The 16,407-nt window shown below is 38.4% G+C and overlaps 1 protein-coding gene across 2 annotated transcripts in view; it reads right to left on the bottom strand.

Annotated features, from left to right (window-relative positions):
* pex7 (peroxisomal biogenesis factor 7) overlaps nt 1-16,407 on the bottom strand; it is a 57,857-nt gene that overhangs the window by 26,692 nt on the left and 14,758 nt on the right. Inside the window, exons 6-8 of one of the 2 annotated variants that reach the window (XM_017695739.2) lie at nt 15,382-15,488; nt 12,302-12,415; nt 7,528-7,583 (exon numbers count right to left, since the gene is read on the bottom strand). In XM_017695739.2, the coding sequence (XP_017551228.1) occupies nt 7,528-7,583; nt 12,302-12,415; nt 15,382-15,488 (277 nt within the window). The remainder of the gene's footprint in view (nt 1-7,527; nt 7,584-12,301; nt 12,416-15,381; nt 15,489-16,407) is intronic. The other variant, XM_017695741.2, reaches the window with a different exon arrangement.

Here is a 16,407-nt window from a genome sequence, read left to right as displayed (position 1 = left end):
TTGATGCTGGCCTATCAAAGTTCCCTTTAGTACGGTTCGTTTTGGCAGATGTGAACACTTCCCCTATATCCAGGTCTACACTAAACAATAGGGCAAATATTGCATTATTGTTAATATTATTATTTCATGGTGATACACATAAAAATTGTGCTTTATTTGATATTTTTCAGTTTTCATGCAGTAAATGTGATGGTAACAAAGTACTTATATCCCTGGAAAATTTCTGACCAGTAAACTCACAATTTAGTCCACTTTAGCTGCTGCAGTGTGAAACCAACCAAACCAGATAAAAAAAAATATACAATATCCAAAATTTTGAACATGTGGACTTCAGAAAATGAACTGGGTCTGAAAAAAACAGCCTGATGTAATTCAGAAATGTTAGCTAGCAAAGTTTGATATCTGAAGTTGAACCCAGTGAAGGGCAGCATCAAAACTCTGACACGGTTCATGATCAGGTTTACAGAGAGACATGTTAGTAGCATGACATTAAAGGTAGGTTCAGTTAGTCAGTGGCATAGTTGCATTTTGTCCTTTAGCTTCCTTTGGAAATGATACGTTTTGGAGATGTGCTGCCACCCCTGCTTCAATCAAAGTACATTTAAAAAAGGAGGCATTTCCTCTGATGCTGCAGTCTTCACAAAACATCACCAAAGAGTACAATGAACAAAGTACGTTAAATAATTACAATGTATTGCTTTCAGACAGTTTGTCCTCGAAAGCTTTAAGTCTGGGGTCAGGCCCACAGTGAAAAACTTTCAGAGTGGCCCTGAGGCAAGGCCAGTTAAGGGAGGGAGATATGACCAATTCACTCAAGGCGAAAGGCAGCACACTGATAAAACAGTACTCAGAATCCTTCAAGAGCAACCCTTTCTGATCCAGACTAAAGTTCAACTCAGACTAGAAGTTTGAGTAGGTAAGGCTGTTATGATGATTTACTTGATATCAAACTTGAGAAGAAAAAAAACCAAAAAAAAAAAAAAAACCACCACACACACACACACACACACACACACACACACACACACACACACACACACACACACACACACACACACACACACGCGCGCGCATACATATATCCACTTATCAAGCATATAGCAGTTTAGCCCTGCCCACTCACTCTGACGTTATAAGGAGTGCTTCAGCAGCCCGGACTGCTGTTTAAATGAGGCTCAAGACAAGACTCTCAATCAGAACAGAAACCATTTTATACATAACAGTCTTAAAGGCACAGTAATAAAAGCAGTCTGTTTACATGTAGGGGATAAAGAGAGGATGGACATGAATGTGTTTTTATTTATTTTTACTTTTTTTGTACATAAAACCACATTAATATTATAAATAGATAAAACAGGGAGGATTCTCTTGCAGCGAGAAACATGTACACATTGATTTATATTCAGGTATTTTGCTATTGTTTTTATTATTTTTTAAAGAGTGGGCTGTTCGTATATATGTAAATATAATTTATATACATGGAAAGTAATATTACTAATAATTTAATTTATAGTGACCCTATTTTCATAATAGGTATTAAACCAAGTCAAAAAATACCCTTAGGTGAGAAAATGACCAGATTTATTACAATAAGAAATTAATTTAATCATTACAATTATGAAATTGTCATGAAATTGTTAAAGAAAAGCATACAATTCACATGAAAACACTCAATCTGTAGTAAATATCTAACAATAAAAGCTCACGTTGTCCAGAGCTGCTTAATTGAGATCCTATGTTGCTTTTCAATTCAACATTTGATCATCAAGTATAATATAGACCATCATCAACACAGTTCCCTACACAATGTGGAACTGTTACTTCAGGCTGTAATTTTATTCCTGTACACATCTGTTCTGCCACCTGCACGTTCATCAGAAGAACAGGTGCAATAATACTGTAATCTAGAATAACAATAGATACAATGAACAAACACCTGTTTTAAGTTTCAGATATAAATGGGCCACACTGTGAACACTCATCCACCTTAAGTGTTAAATATTGAACATGTTGCCTTTGAAACATTAATTATTAAAAATTAAACTGAGGCAAATTGCAGGCACTTCAGCTCTAATGCACATATGGACTCTACCTTATGAGGAAACTATAACAAAGCATTGCTTCCTAAACCGGATTGGACAAGAACTTCATTATCTCTTGGCATTAAGAATCTATACACCTGGCATACAGTTTTACTGCAGACTTTAAGATGAGGCGTAGTTATTTAGAACAGCAGATAAAACTGCAGAAATGCCTCAGGTTTGTGTTTGTTTTGTAATGAATTGTTTTTTGTTTTTTTGGGGTTTTTTTGTAGCAGATAGGTTCTTACATGACGAAAAAAAAGGGCTTACATAAATTTAGTGTAAGCATTTTGTCTTTTTCACTTTATGTCTCTCTCCCTCTCTCTCTCAGTCTCTCTCTAATTATGTTGTAGTTCAGAATAACTCTTGAGTTTGAGGAGTAGATGATCGTGCCCATGAATGAGAAGTCAGGTCTCAAAGTGACGGGTACAAGTCAGGTTTGTGTTTTGATTTAACGTTGGTGCAGACATCTATATAGCTTACAGCTGGAAAAAGCACACAGAGGAAGAACACTAAAATGGTATTTTTCATTGTTCTTTGTGCATTAAGTTCACAGGTTTAAACAAAGTTGAAGGAAACTGGAAAAAAAAAAAAAAAAAATGTATTAAAAGCATCAAGAGTCCAGAGTGAACGGAGCAGAAAGCTGTACACTATTGACACAGATGTTCTAATAGAATTAACATTGAGAATGCCCTGTACTTGAAAAGTGCTGACTTCTGGAAGCAGTTAATGTACGAAGAAATCACTATAAATAGATCATTAGAGTAGATCTATCAGTAGATGAACTTCTTGGTCTTTTAAATGCCTTGAAACACTGAATAAAACATCTTGTGATACCTTCTACTGTCTTGCTAATAGTACTTCAATCAACACTGTATAATTATTGAATAAAATAACAGCAATTATTAACCTGGCAACAAATAATTTCACACTTTTAAATGGTAGTGCATTTTTGTACTACATATATTGTGGATGGACTCAACATGGAAAAAGTAACAAAGAAACCTTAAAGACTGATAAGGAATTGACAATATTTAAAATTCTAAAATCAAAACCGTGTGTGTGTGTGTGAGTGTGAGTGTGAGTGTGAGTGTGAGAGAGAGAGAGATATATATATATATATATATATATATATATATATATATATATATATATATATATATATATATAAAAAAAAAAACACAGACAGAACCAGGGGTCCTGACATCTACAACACAACTATAGTCATTAGAGTGGGGACTGTTGGGTAATTTACCACAGTAAAATGTATGAAAACAGTTGAAATGTATGAAAAACACCCATTCATTATTTCTGTGATGCAACATACACCAAAACCTAAGAAGGGAAGATCATTGAATTTCAAAGTAAAATAGATTACAAAAAATTTAAGAAAAATATTTTTCTGATTACATGGAATATGAAAATGAGTCATATGGATGGATAAAAATAAATAACAATCCCAACAGGTCATCATATTCACACAAACACACATAACCTCACACGCAAAGGCTTAACTTAGACAAAAGCTCAAAGAAAATCAGCAGAAGTTCTTAACAGTGAGAGAGCAAGAGAGAGCAAGAAAGCGAGAGAGGGTAGTGGGGGGCTTCTCAGGCCTCACAGAGACATAAAAGCCAAATAATTATTATTCTTTGTTGTAAGAAACACTCTTAAGCAGAAACGAATGAACGAATAAACGAATGAATGAACTCTCATTGCACATTGTACTCGTACACTTGCACAACGAAACTGAGGTACAAAACCCTTAAATATTTCACATTAAAAAGATTCAAATGTGACTACGGGAAATAATCTAAATCATCTCTGCAGCACAAATTTGCCTAATAGCACCTTGTGTATGTTCCTCAATACCATGAATGGATTTTAAAAATATCTTGATAACCTTGGTGGCAACATTGATAGCCATTGCATGCAATAACTTTCTCTGAGGGACATCTGGTTCCCATCATCTCTCCCCTTCACTTTAGTGAACTATTCTGACTGTGCAAGTTTTCCTAGAGCATGAAAAGCACTTTTCTGACTCTGATTTTCAAAGCGCCTGTGCGATTAAATGATTGAGATGGAAACAGTGTTTTTTCCCCCTTCAATATTAATTTAGAATTTCAGGCACTGTTCCACAAGTTATTTTTGTTGAGGGGAGCAAAATATGTCATTGGTCAATATATTTTTTGCTGATAAATGGGAAAATTTAATTACTTTTATTGGTCCCATATTGGAATTACAGATGACAATGTCAGCAGTATGGACATTTTCCCAGTTTTAGCAGAGGATAAAAGAATTGCAATTTGCAAGAAATGTTCAGCTGAGGTACAGCAAGGAAAAAAACTTTCAATTCAAGTGGATAATTAGTCATTTGTAAACAGATTATTCCAGTGATAAATACAGCTAAAAGAATTATAGGATTTTACTATGAACACTTAAAGCATAAGATAAAGTTGTTGATATCCGTATAGGCCACAACAAGGGGTTAATAATCAGTTATCATCATTGGCCCTGAAATTCCAAATCGGTTCTACCTTGAAAGGTCAGCTTTGTGTGCTACCTACTGTAAGCTTTTCAGATTCATTTCAATAACCAAATCTTCTGTGAATATAAAGAAGGAATTCAGCACAGAGTACAATAGATATGCTTATTGCAGCCTGTGCTATTGTGGCCCCGGCAGTGAATGTAAGCCTTCAGCACTTTAACATCAACAATGTACTTCTATTCCACTGACTCACAAGCATTTCTAAAATGCTACTGGCCGCAATCTGCACTGTTTTATCCATAGAAATATGTAAAAGACATGAATCATAAACGGGTAAAGAATGTGGGCATGAAATCTTGCCAAGCTCCTAAGCATGACAGGCTGTAACACAAACCCCAAGCGCCAAAGACTTTTCTCATGCCTCTTTAAGTACTACAGCACACTGCCCCAAACCACTGCCACCTTCACATTCCTCTCCAAAAATACTTCTAGAATGCTAAACCTTCACAACATAAATGGATTTCTAGCTTGAACTAAGAAACAAGAAAGAAAGAAAGAAAGAAAGAAAAAGAGAAAATAAAACGTGGTTCATCTCAGGAAGCACTGTGAGAACCAAGAAAATGCATCCCTCGTATCGAAAGGCATTCTAAATGTACACATTCTGTGAGATGTCTAACTTCAGGGAACCTTAAGTGATTTCCTTCCAGTGACGCCCAGTGTATTCACGCAAGTGTAAGTCTCAAGTCTTTACTAGAGAATTTTAGTTTGATTACATTATTAGCTGCAGGTATTTCATTGCACAAAAGTGAAGCCCTTGAAAGAAAGAAATTAAGTGCTACATGAAATAAATGTGGACAAAACAACACGGTTAGTCTGCAGTTTGTAGAGCTGCTAGACAGCACAATGGCTAATCCAGCAAGTCAAGTCATTCAACATGTGACTCAAGTCCCTATCTCTGTCTTCTGCCTTAACAGACCTGATCCAAACAACCAGCTCTTACACACACACACACACACACACACACACACGCACACACTACATGTCCAAAAGTGTCCAGTCACCCCTTCTAATTACTAAATTCAGCCTCTTTAAGGTCACCCACTGCTGAAACAGGTAGCGTCCAATAGAATGGGAGGTTCTGGAGAAGCTGTACATGAGCCTAAAATCACCATGCCAAGCATCAACTATAGGCGAATAAAGTCATTGGGCTGTACAGCTGTATTCTTTGGCGTGATGGAGCTCCATCCAAAAACCTTTGGGGTGAGTTAGAGTGACAATGCTGTTAATTGATCATTTTCAGATGGAATGCTACACAATCCAGAAGATATTGTAAGAAATGAGAAGAATTGAAAAATGTAATATAATGTAAATTCAGTAAAAACACTCATCAGCCTTTATCCAAACACAAAGATCTAACAAGTAGGCCTGTCACAGTTATTACATAATTGCTTTATTGCAATTATTTTGAGCTGATTCCACAGGCATTAGCTTTCACAATCATTTGTTTATAGTGCAACAAACGGAATGTGAATTGGGTTTTGGCAAACACATGGAATAAAAAAAAGCGCACATACTGAAAGATATCAAAAGCTGTAACTTGTCATTTAAGCTGACTAGCGCTTTCACATCTTTGGCAGTGAACACACACACACACACACACACACACACACACACACACACACACCTTCTAAGCCGCTTCTCCTTCTGGGTCGCAGAGGCACTGGAGCCTATCCCAGCGGTTATCGGGCGGAAGGCAGGATACACCCTGGACAGGTCGCCAGTCCATCGCAGGGCAGACAGACAGACCCATTCACTCACACACTCACACCTAGGAGCAATTTACCATGTCCAATTAGCCTGACTGCATGACTTTGGACTGTGGGGGGAAACCGGAGTACCGGAGGAAACCCACGCAGACACGGGGAGAACATGCAAACTCCACACAGAGAGGACCCTGGTCACCCGGCTTGGGAATCGAACCAAAGTCCTACTTGCGACAGCGCTACCCACCATGCCACCGTGCCACCCTGGCAATGAATAATATTTGTTTATTTGATGTTTGTTTAATAACACCTTTTAAAAACCATTTGTTTATAATAGTTGCATACAATGATCAAAGATAGACTCAGAAATCGTTGATAGTATTTATATCGCAATTAAACGTCAGTAAACATTTCACAATTGTGATAGGCCTATTAATAAGTTCCGTCCTCATTCAAATACAAAACTGAGCTTTCTAAAATCTGAAGACCAGTAGAGCTTTGAAGTTGCAAGGTCATCAGATTCTTTTTTCAGTTCTTTTTATGCAAAGATTAGCTACTTAAGCATTATAAACACAGCCAGACCCTTTAACAAAGCTGTGGTCCTCTCAAAGTACATAAACTCACCTACCCTGAAATTAGTTCAATGTGTTTTACAGCCCATTTGACAGGGATGAACACCAATTCCTCCTTCCTCACAGTGCTTAGCCCCCTGTTTTACCCACACTCTGTTCCCAGCACATACATGCCTATCCATTACCTACCCAGGAAAATGTCAGGAAAGCCATCTTCATCTTCTACAAAGATCATGGTTCAGTACCTCTGGATATTATGAACAAATGTGAGGAGGTCTAAGAAGATGGAGTTCACAGTGTATGCATGCATGATGGATGGTATCTCATTCTCAAATGAAAATGACATTTGCATTTCTGTGTCTTGCTCCAATTCTTCTGAAGATCAGTGTGGGTGGTGAAGAGATTTGAGATATATATTATTTTTCTGTAATCGCCTTAGCGAACAGAAAGAACAACCACAAAAAAAAACATTCAAGAAACCAGAAAAATAACTGATGCGAGAACTACAGCACAAAAGCAAAGCTTAAAAAAAGTTATAAACCGAGTTTATAAAAGGCCATCAACTAAGCTTCTGGCTTGCCTTCAACCTATAGGAAATTGGTTTTGCTGCATGTTATTCATCTTACCTGACTGTGAAGTCGTATGAGCAGGATGCTAGCACTGTCTTGTAAAACGGGGAGAACTATAAAAAGCAAAGGAGAAAATTAACAGTACAGCTGGCAGGAAGAATCACAGCACATGCACTGCAATCCTGCTGTTTTTTTTTCCTGCAGAATATAAATGAACATGGACACTGAATGTTCTTGCACACCCTATGCATACGTTTTAGTATGAGAAAGCAATTGCATGTTAAGATTCAATGGTTAAAACATCTAGTTTCAAAAGAGAAGCTTTTTAATACAGCGCTGTGGAAAAGCCAGAGTCCCCCCATCATTTATTTCATTTCCATTCAGGCCAGTCATTGAGTACAAGACCTGGTAGAAAATAAAAACAAATTCTAAGACTGAAGTTTGGAGGTGTGGAAAAACCCCCCTGCAGATTTCTGAAAAGTCTCCTGAAAAGAAGAGAAGACTAAAATGAAGGCAAAAAGTAGACTAAATACTGAAGAAAATTATATAATATTCATTTGTTAAGACTTTGCAATTTGTGTTAAATGGAACAAATGCCCAAGTACTGTAATAGTGTGTCATGCAATGTCAGACATGACATAAGCAAATCTATTTAAGAAACATTTGACAATTCAGCTGGTCTGAGGCAAGTATGTATTGAGTAAGGCAATTATGCTAAATCGGGAGCTATATATGTTTCCATTACTTGTTAGCTACACTAGTTTGCGGCTCCGGTGCAAAACTACAGAAGCAAACTTCAGACACAAAACATGTCTTGGGCTACATAGAGAGTAAAGGGAAAACTATTTCAATTTGAAATTTGACTGAACTACTCCTTTAACCCAAGCTCTTCTAGAAGTGCTGACAAGGGGCTTCTCCAGGCACATGTTGAAAAGCACTGCAGAAATCTATACCTGTTAGCAGGCTAAAATAACACGCTGATAACTTCAAAACGAAACCCCCTGAGAACATCAGGAATCTATTACGAGTCTCTCACTAAAAGCCTTCTTCAATTCATAGGTACTGAGGTCAGTTTGGTAATCAATTTAGTAATATTTTTAACACCTTTCAAGAACAGGGATTCCAATTTAGACTGCTGCCTCACAAAGCTGTGCACTATAATAGTACAGGTTTGAGGTGGCACTGTGCCACACACACACACACACACACACACACACACACACACACACACACACACACACACACACATATATATATATATATATATATATATATATATATATATATATATATATATATATATATATATAAATAAATATATAAATACATATATATATATATATATATATACATATATATATATATATATATATATATATATATATATATATATATATATATATATATATATATATATATATATATATATAAAATTAAATTCAAATTCAAATTCATTACAAAAGTCCAAAGTTCTGGATTGTCATGACTCTGGATGGTCATGGAAAGAAAAACACGTTACATCACACTCAGGCAAACTGGCAGGTTTTTGTTTATGAAAGAATGCTCTGGGATGAACTTATTTATTAAATACCTGAGTGAAGAATTGATGTATGCAACTGACCCATGCAATATTGATGAGTGTTATCAAAAGATGTTGCTTGCACTGCTGGGATGGAAATGGACCATGTCCTGAGGGATGGTTATCAGATAGCTATCACAGGTATCAGAAAAGTTTCTTCAACTCTTCTTCAACTCTTCTTCAACAGGCCTATCCCCTCCCCCACATGTCTGTGTGGGTTTCCTCCGGGTACTCCAGTTTCCTCCCACAGTCCAAAGACATGCAGTCAGGCCAATCGGACATGGCAAATTGCTCCTAGGTGTGAGTGTGTGGGTGAATGTGTATCTGTCTGCCGTGTGACGGACTGGTGACCTGTCCAGGGTGTATCCTGCCTTCCGCCCGATGATAGCTGGGATATGCTCCAGCACCCCCAAAGGGAGAAGCGGCTTAGACCATAAGCCATATTAAATGGCCTGGGCCCACCAGCAGGCCCAAAGTTTCATTATACACTTCTAAAACCTAAGAATAGTTCATCCAGGTTGCATTGAAGTAGTTACTGAGTAATAAGCCATAGTATGTAAATTATATGTAATAATAAACTACTTTTATAGTTTATATGTACACTGTATGCCCAAAAGTATCATGGGAACCCTTGTTATTAGTCAATTTATCTTTTTATTAAGCTTCACTGTGCAGGTTGCACTGTTTGGGGTTTTGGAGACCTCTCTGGTGGAAATGTGTGTTTACACGCAAAGTACAGATAAACATTTTGAAACGCTGGTTACGCTTTGGCCCCCTTCCATGAGCGGATGAATTTGATATTTGGAAACAACTCCATCAAAGATGGTAGAGTATGTGTCTTCCGATTAAGTGAATTATCTACTATTGTCATCCTATCTTCATGTCGATTGTGCATTTGAGACCTAAACATCGTGCCAGGCCATTTTGAGCCTGTGCGTGTGACATTACTATGTAAAGACATAGGACATGGTCTGAAAACCTCTTTAAAATGATTATTTCAGGCTTTACAGAGCAGCTGGCAGCAGCACACGCTTTTCATATTTTAGCATTTTTTTTCCTGAACAACAGAATGGGACATTCTGCAGCAGCCATACATTAGCCTAAGTTCACAATGCTCAGTGGTAAGTGTCAGCTAAAGGGGTAAAAAGCCCCTCAGCATTGGATGGTGGAGCAGTGGAACTGTGTACACTGGAGAACTTCATCTAATACATTTAGGATGACCTGGGGGGGATCCAGAACTAATCTTCCGACATCAGTACCTGACCTCACTAATGCTCTTGTGGCAAATATAGTAAGCTTAAATAAATAGTAATTCTGCGTAAAAACTGCAGAAGCATGCCTTATTTGAGTGTTCACTACACAGAATGTGTTACTTGGTTTCGCTTGTCACTTGTAAATTACATCAAAATGTAATTTAACCAGGGGTGCCCCAACTTTGGCACCCAACTGTATCCACTTGTAATTAAAAATATATATATATTTGAGCATGGCAAAGGCATGATGTTAATCCAACTTTTATTTGAGATTGTCAATGAGGGCTATTTGGACATATAAAAATGCCGGCATTTTTAAAAATTAGAAGAAAAAAAAAAACAAACATCCATACATTGTGGATTATGACGTTATGACAAACTTTGAACTCACAATCAGATTTCTGTATCTTATAAAAGGCAACAAATGTTGTGGACTCAAATGACACTTCAGAAAATGACCCATTTAAGGCTCTCAGATCACATTTGAGGAGCCATTTATGCAGCAACTTTTCATAAGTGCCTTATGCCTGTGCCATAAGTCATGTATAGCATGTGACTGGCAGTCAGCCTCCTGCTGAGTTACTGTCCACTCAGATACAGAGCGGACTGAGCTCAGTATAATCTGGCTAATTGTTGGCCGTGTGGACTCAATTAAGCGGATTTCTAAAGGAAATCCATAGCTGTCACCACACAAAGAAAAAACACACGCTCCACACAGACCCAGGCTTATATCACGAGTCTAAATTGTTCTCGCCAACTTCACTCAACCCGAGGCTTTGATCAACACTACTTCTTGAAGAAGAGCTGACACTGTAATGGCTGGGTGTTGCTGTGTGTGTGGGCTGCGCTGCTATGTGCCTGAAACATGCACATCATACCACTACAGTAACAAAAGATGCAGCTTCAACAAGTGATTAGAATGATGTTCATCAAGACTGAACAGTGTTAAGGGGGGGTACAAGGAAATGCTATCCCAAATACCACCTCTCTTGTAAAATGACCATCCCCCTCACCCTTTTCTTCCCTTTTGGATCTCTTCATATTTCACATTTACTCTTTCACTTCTTAACACACTCTAGAAAAAGGTGGTTCTTTAAGGGTTCTTAAGTAAAGAAAAGAGTTCTATATAAAACCATGAACACCTTTGCATGATTCAAGTGTTCTTTGCATCACGATAGGCCTTTTTATATTGATGGATGGATGTGTTGTAAATGGTTCTACATTAGAACCCTCTTTTGAAAAAGTGCTCTATGCAGCACCAAAAAGGGTTCCACTACTGTTACAAGCCAACCTGTTTAGTACAATATAGAGCCCTTTTTGCTAAGGGTGCACACTAAAGAAGTTCTTTGTGCAAAACAAACTAAGCTTTGATCACAAGTGAAAGGGGGAAACGTAAATCATGTGATTTTAATTGGTTACGCTGTGGCTTTTAAGTAAACTTTGGATTGAAGAAGTTTTCTGGACCTGTCAAGTCTGCACCTGTAGAGGATGCTAAAAAAACACAGCAAGGTCTGGGGTTTCTTTAAAAAGAAAAACGGGTATGATAAACCACGTTAAATCCCCAAAGTCTTCTTATTCATAAGATTAAATCATGAAGCAGCTGTTTTTAAAATGTTGTGGCTGGCTATCTTCTCACTTTTCAAGCAAAATCTGTGGTTCATAGATTACTTTTCCCAAAAGTGATGAATAAAGTAATCCAATGAGTGACTAGTAAATTTTAGTAATGCCTAGTAATTTTTGATGGATTAATATGACGACCTTTTTGGCTATGTTGCACACTTTTTCAATGCTTTGAGTGAACTGTGTTACTATTTCAGGACCCAAAGAACAGAAATTTTTTGACATTTCTTAAATACAAGCGATCATCCAAGGCATGTTTTGTATCTGATGCTTGCTTCTTTAGTTTTAGAGCTATGAGATTAAAGTAGCCAACAAGTAATGGAAACTTTGACCGTATAAATTATGTAAACTGAATGAAAAACACCTTATTTGAGCTTACCTTCACTCTCCGAATAGCGTAAGTGTGGCTCAACATTTGAGCCAAAGGCTGGCGCACACTCCGCAAGTCCCACACACACAGACTGCAATCAACAGCTCCAGTCACCAAAATATTCTGAGGAAAGAAGGTAGGTATAGTTGTGCAAAAGCCATAGGCACTGAAACATATTCTTTAAAACCATTTCTCAGCAGTGATTGTGTGTTTACTCGCACAAACAGCATCTCAGAGTAAATGCAATTAAATACACTGCTCAAAAAAATAAAGGGAACGCTCAAATAACACATCCTAGATCTGAATGAATGAAATATTCTCATTGAATACTTTGTTCTGTACAAAGTTGAATGTGTTGACAACAAAATCACACAAAAATCATCAATGGAAATCAAATTTATTAACCAATGGAGGCCTGGATTTGGAGTCATACACAAAATTAAAGTGGAAAAACACACGACAGGCTGATCCAACTTACAGGCTCAGTATTGTGTGTGGCCTCCACGTGCCTGTATGACCTCCCTACAAAAAAGCATCCACCAACTCCTGGACAGTCTGTGGTGCAACGTGGCGTTGGTGGATGGAGCGAGACATGATGTCCCAGATGTGCTCAATCGGATTCAGGTCTGGGGAACGGGCGGGCCAGTCCATAGCTTCAATGCCTTCATCTTGCAGGAACTGCTGACACACTCCAGCCACATGAGGTCTAGCATTGTCCTGCATTAGGAGGAACCCAGGGCCAACCGCACCAGCATATGGTCTCACAAGGGGTCTGAGGATCTCAACTCGGTACCTAATGGCAGTCAGGCTACCTCTGGCGAGCACATGGATGGCTGTGCGGCCCTCCAAAGAAATGCCACCCCCACACCATTACTGACCCATTGCCAAACCGGTCATGCTGAAGGATGTTGCAGGCAGCAGATCGCTCTCCACGGCGTCTCCAGACTCTGCCACGTCTGTCACATGTGCTCAGTGTGAACCTGCTTTCATCTGTGAAGAGCACAGGGCGCCAGTGGCGAATTTGCCAATCCTGGTGTTCTCTGGCAAATGCTAAGTGTCCTGCACGGTGTTGGGCTGTGAGCACAACCCCCATCTGTGGACGTCGGGCCCTCATACCATCCTCATGGAGTAGGTTTCTAACCGTTTGTGCAGACACATGCACATTTGTGGCCTGCTGGAGGTCATTTTGCAGGGCTCTGGCAGTGCTCCTCCTGTTCCTCCTTGCACAAAGGTGGAGGTAGCGGTCCTGCTGCTGGGTTGTTGCCCTCCTACGGCCTCCTCCACGTCTCCTGGTGTAGTGGCATGTCTGCTGGTAGCGCCTCCAGCCCCTGGACACTATGCTGACAGACACAGCAAACCTTCTTGCTACAGCTCGCATTGATGTGCCATCCTGGATGAGCTGCAGTACCTGAGCCACTTGTGTGGGTTGTAGAGTCCGTCTCCTGCTACCACGAGTGTGAAAACACCACCAACATTCAAAAGTGACCAAAACATCAGCCAGAAAGCAGAAAGGTACTGAGAAGTGGTCTGTGGTCCCCACCTGCAGAACCACTCCTTTATTAGTGTGTCTTGCTAATTGCCAATAATTTCCACCTGTTGTCTGTTCCATTTGCACAACAGCTGTGAAACAGATTGTCAATCAGTGTTGCTTCCTAAGTGGACAGTTTGATTTCACAGAAGTTTGATTTACTTGGAGTTATATTGTGTTGTTTAAGTGTTCCCTTTATTTTTTTGAGCAGTGTATAAATACAGTAAAACATATTTCTCATTTTAAAGCAAAAGTTGATATCTTGTGAGCTGGTTTGGCTCCAGATTTCTCTATTATTATTTATACTCATTCTAATAGTTGTGTTTTTTGCTGAGCAAATAAATGCTGACTGCTCAGATACATAGCTTTTATATATAATTTTCTCAGGTGCCTTAATTCTTTGCACAGAACTGTAACTTGTATTTCGTCAAGGTGAATCCAAAATTGGATTTGGGTTTGAGGTGCAGAACTCTTATACAGCAATGAAACCATAGCAGCACCTAATCATCCAATGTTATGTTACTTACTCTTTATGTTTGCAAAAATTTACACTTCATTTTACTTATATTTTTAAAAACTAACAATATTTTCTTTTTTTCTGAGGGTAATTATTATCCAATTATTTTCTCCCTCCATCACATGATTTTATCAAGCTAGGAAGGTGAAAGCTAGCATGTGCCACCTCCAAGACACGTGGAGCAGCAACAAGCTACTTCAAGTTGGACAGCTCAACCTGCTTGGTGGAGAGCACCAACTGCCAATTGTATAACATCAGCTAATGGACACCCATGTTGGTTAGCATCATGCTGAGTAATGGGGAGAAGAAGGACCATCCAGACAGACAGAAAACAGTCATGCTTTGGGATTCCTAGATATGGATGGCTGTGGCGGCATCAGGGACTGAACTCATGATCTCCAAACGTCATGGCTAACACTAAGACGGTTGTTCCTTAAAATCAACTCACAATGGGACACAGTTACGCTGCACTGCACTGGTAGATTCTGATGAAACTTTAAAATATGGAAACATGTTCATATGCTGAGTGCACTAAATATTACAGTTACAATTCTGGAAGAAATGCTTCCTGGTGCAAATGCCTGCATACATGCACTATGAACACTGTACATGGCCCATCTTCAGCCTATAATACTTCATGACCAGAAAGTATTTTCCCACTACATTACTAGAAAATCATTTTTTCATTTTTAATGAAATTAAAAGAAATAATGAGCTAAGATCAGCGATGTAACTTGTTCAATTTTAGAATCACTGATTCATAATTCAGCCCATTTGTCATCACACCTGATTCCCAGGGTGGAGAATCAGTAGGTTTTGAAAATTTCATGTGTAAAATAACTCAAACTGAACTGCAATTAGAGGTCTTTTCCATTAACATCCAGTTCAAAATATTTTTAAATTCTTTTTCTAAAGAGACTAAAGTTAGTTCTAAGCCTCAAACAGTTTCTAATGAAAGCACATCAAGTTCGCATCAGCCATATTTTGAACTGCACTGGTTATCTGTATTTTTTAAATAGAAGGAAATGGACATAAATGGAGTACCTGGTCATATTTACACCAGTCACAGCTGAGGATCTCGGCCTTGTGTGCAGGGATGGCCAGTCGACATAACCCTGTTTTCACATCCCAAACACGAAGCGTCCCGTCTCCTAGCAACACACAAAGATTCAAACTTTAAATCAACACTTTGGCCAAAAATCTAATTTACATAATTTTCTCCTTGAGCAAAAATAGTTAATCAGCCAAAACAGGCCTTATATCTTAGCTTTTTCAGTTTTGCACAGCAGCTACAAGGCTATAATGTATGGGTCTAGGCTCTAATTTGCAGCGTTCAATCTGCTTATGAAGTTTTCCTTTTTAAAAACACATCACAGACCATTTTGAATTTTTTCCCCCATAATATATGTTATGGGAAGTGCACTTTACACACACAAGAAACATCAGTGCCATTTTATGATTAGTAACACTTTTAATAGAGAAATAAAAAAAAGCCATTAGGCATCAGCTTTCATTCTCAAAAACCAAAATTGTTACAAAAAGATATACACTTATGCCAGAATGAGCAATCCTGAGAGTCAGCAAAGTTCCTGGTGACACAGCAGCATTTCCGTGAGCTAATGTATAAACTCATGCATACAAACACAAGAATGCTTAGACAAATATCTGTAGTAATATCTGTAGTAATTTAAAAGTTAAATCAGCAGCTCCTGACTCAAGCGATACAGCCCAGGTTTGCTGAGTCTCATACAGTGGATAGAGATTAAATGAACCTAAAGTCAGCTTCTTATTCTCATTTCCCAGTTCACCCTAAAGGATGTAACATTTACATTCAGATGCCTGTAGGGGTGCTAGCATATAACCGCTGCACGATTTAAGGTGGAATGGGAATTCAAACAAGAAGTTAACATAAGAGAAATTAGTGTATCAAATTCAGCGTGACAGTGCGAATCTGGTACTGGCTGACAAAACAGGCAGTGCACTAGAGTTCATCACGTTCTTTACATTAACAATGAATCCAATTTTCATATGTGAAGATGCATAGCAGCGTCAAGAGCTTTAAAAAAAAAA

This window comes from Pygocentrus nattereri, chromosome 4, assembly GCF_015220715.1.
Source record: "Pygocentrus nattereri isolate fPygNat1 chromosome 4, fPygNat1.pri, whole genome shotgun sequence".
Taxonomy (NCBI): domain Eukaryota; kingdom Metazoa; phylum Chordata; class Actinopteri; order Characiformes; family Serrasalmidae; genus Pygocentrus; species Pygocentrus nattereri.
This window is presented reverse-complemented; position numbering and strand designations above follow the sequence as displayed.